Consider the following 1109-nt stretch of genomic DNA (forward strand, 5'->3'; position numbering starts at 1 on the left):
CGGGGCGGGGCGGGAGGACTGGGCGGGTCCCCCTCCTCCCCCCTCCCTCCTGACGTCCCGGTCCCCGCAGCTGATCGATTACGCGAAGCGCGGTGACACGGACGAGCGCGCCATGAGCATGGCCAACTTCTGGCTGACGGTGAGCACCGCGAGGGCCGGGGACAAGGCCTGGCTTCCCCCTGGTCTGGGGGAGGGCAGCTGACGGCAGGGAGAGGGCCTCACCAGCCACTGTCCCATACTTTGCCCCGGCAGGAGAAGGACCTGGTGCACAAGCTGTTCAAGGTGCTGGCCTTGCGTTTCCAGGACTACAGCAGCCCTTATACACGACTGCTGCAGGTTCCCAAAGGCACAAACCTGGACCGGGCCAAGCTGGGCGTGCTTGAGTACAAGGGGAACCCACTGCCCCCACTTGTTGAGCACAGGGACAGCGAGAAGACCCTGCTGAACCAGCTGCTGAAGGGCTACCGGGAGGAGGTGCTGCAGGCCAGGAAGCAGCCCCCAGAGGGTACGGCTGTGTAAGGCAGCACCTCCTTCCAGCCCAGGGGGAACCAAGCAGCACCCTGAGATGCAGAGGAGGCTCTCCCTGGACAGGAGACCAGACCTGCTAAGTAAAGACTTTCCTCAGGCAGGAGTGGTGAATCCCACTTCCATGCTGCCTGTTTAGAACACATGGCCTCTCTCCATAGTCCCTGCCCTCTGTTTTTGTCTGCATTACTATGCAGGAGTGGAGGGTCAAGTCTTTCACCCTGTTACAAGCAGAAACCCACATGGAGAGAGCAATGAAGCTGGATGCCCTAACAATTATCACTGTGCAAATAAACCTGTTTTTTCAGAACATAAAGTCTTGTTCTGTCTTCACTGCATTGCTGTGCCTATGGAGTACTGTTTGGCTGGACCCCAGTCTTTTTTGCTAAAACCTGGCTTCCCCCTAACGAGATTGAAGAATGAAGACCTAAACAGCTTTCTAGGCAGCCATAAAGCATTTGCTGGACAGACTCTTACAGCTGTAGGAGTCTGGGACTTTTAGTTTTGGATCACACATGAATGCACTTGGGGACAGGACCCATTGCTTATGATCTAAAACAAGTCAATAAGCTTAGATACAAGGT

At 56.0% G+C, this 1109-nt stretch overlaps 1 protein-coding gene across 1 annotated transcript in view; it reads left to right on the forward strand.

Annotated features, from left to right (window-relative positions):
* MRPL17 (mitochondrial ribosomal protein L17) overlaps window positions 1-1109 on the forward strand; it is a 1766-nt gene extending 657 nt beyond the window's left edge. Inside the window, exons 2-3 of the mRNA XM_019518280.1 lie at window positions 17-139; window positions 253-1109. Coding sequence (XP_019373825.1) covers window positions 17-139; window positions 253-519 — 390 coding nt within the window. The 3' untranslated portion in view covers window positions 520-1109. The remainder of the gene's footprint in view (window positions 1-16; window positions 140-252) is intronic.

Source organism: Gavialis gangeticus, unplaced genomic scaffold (genome assembly GCF_001723915.1).
Source record: "Gavialis gangeticus isolate Ggan-Ray unplaced genomic scaffold, GavGan_comp1, whole genome shotgun sequence".
Lineage (NCBI taxonomy): Eukaryota > Metazoa > Chordata > Crocodylia > Gavialidae > Gavialis > Gavialis gangeticus.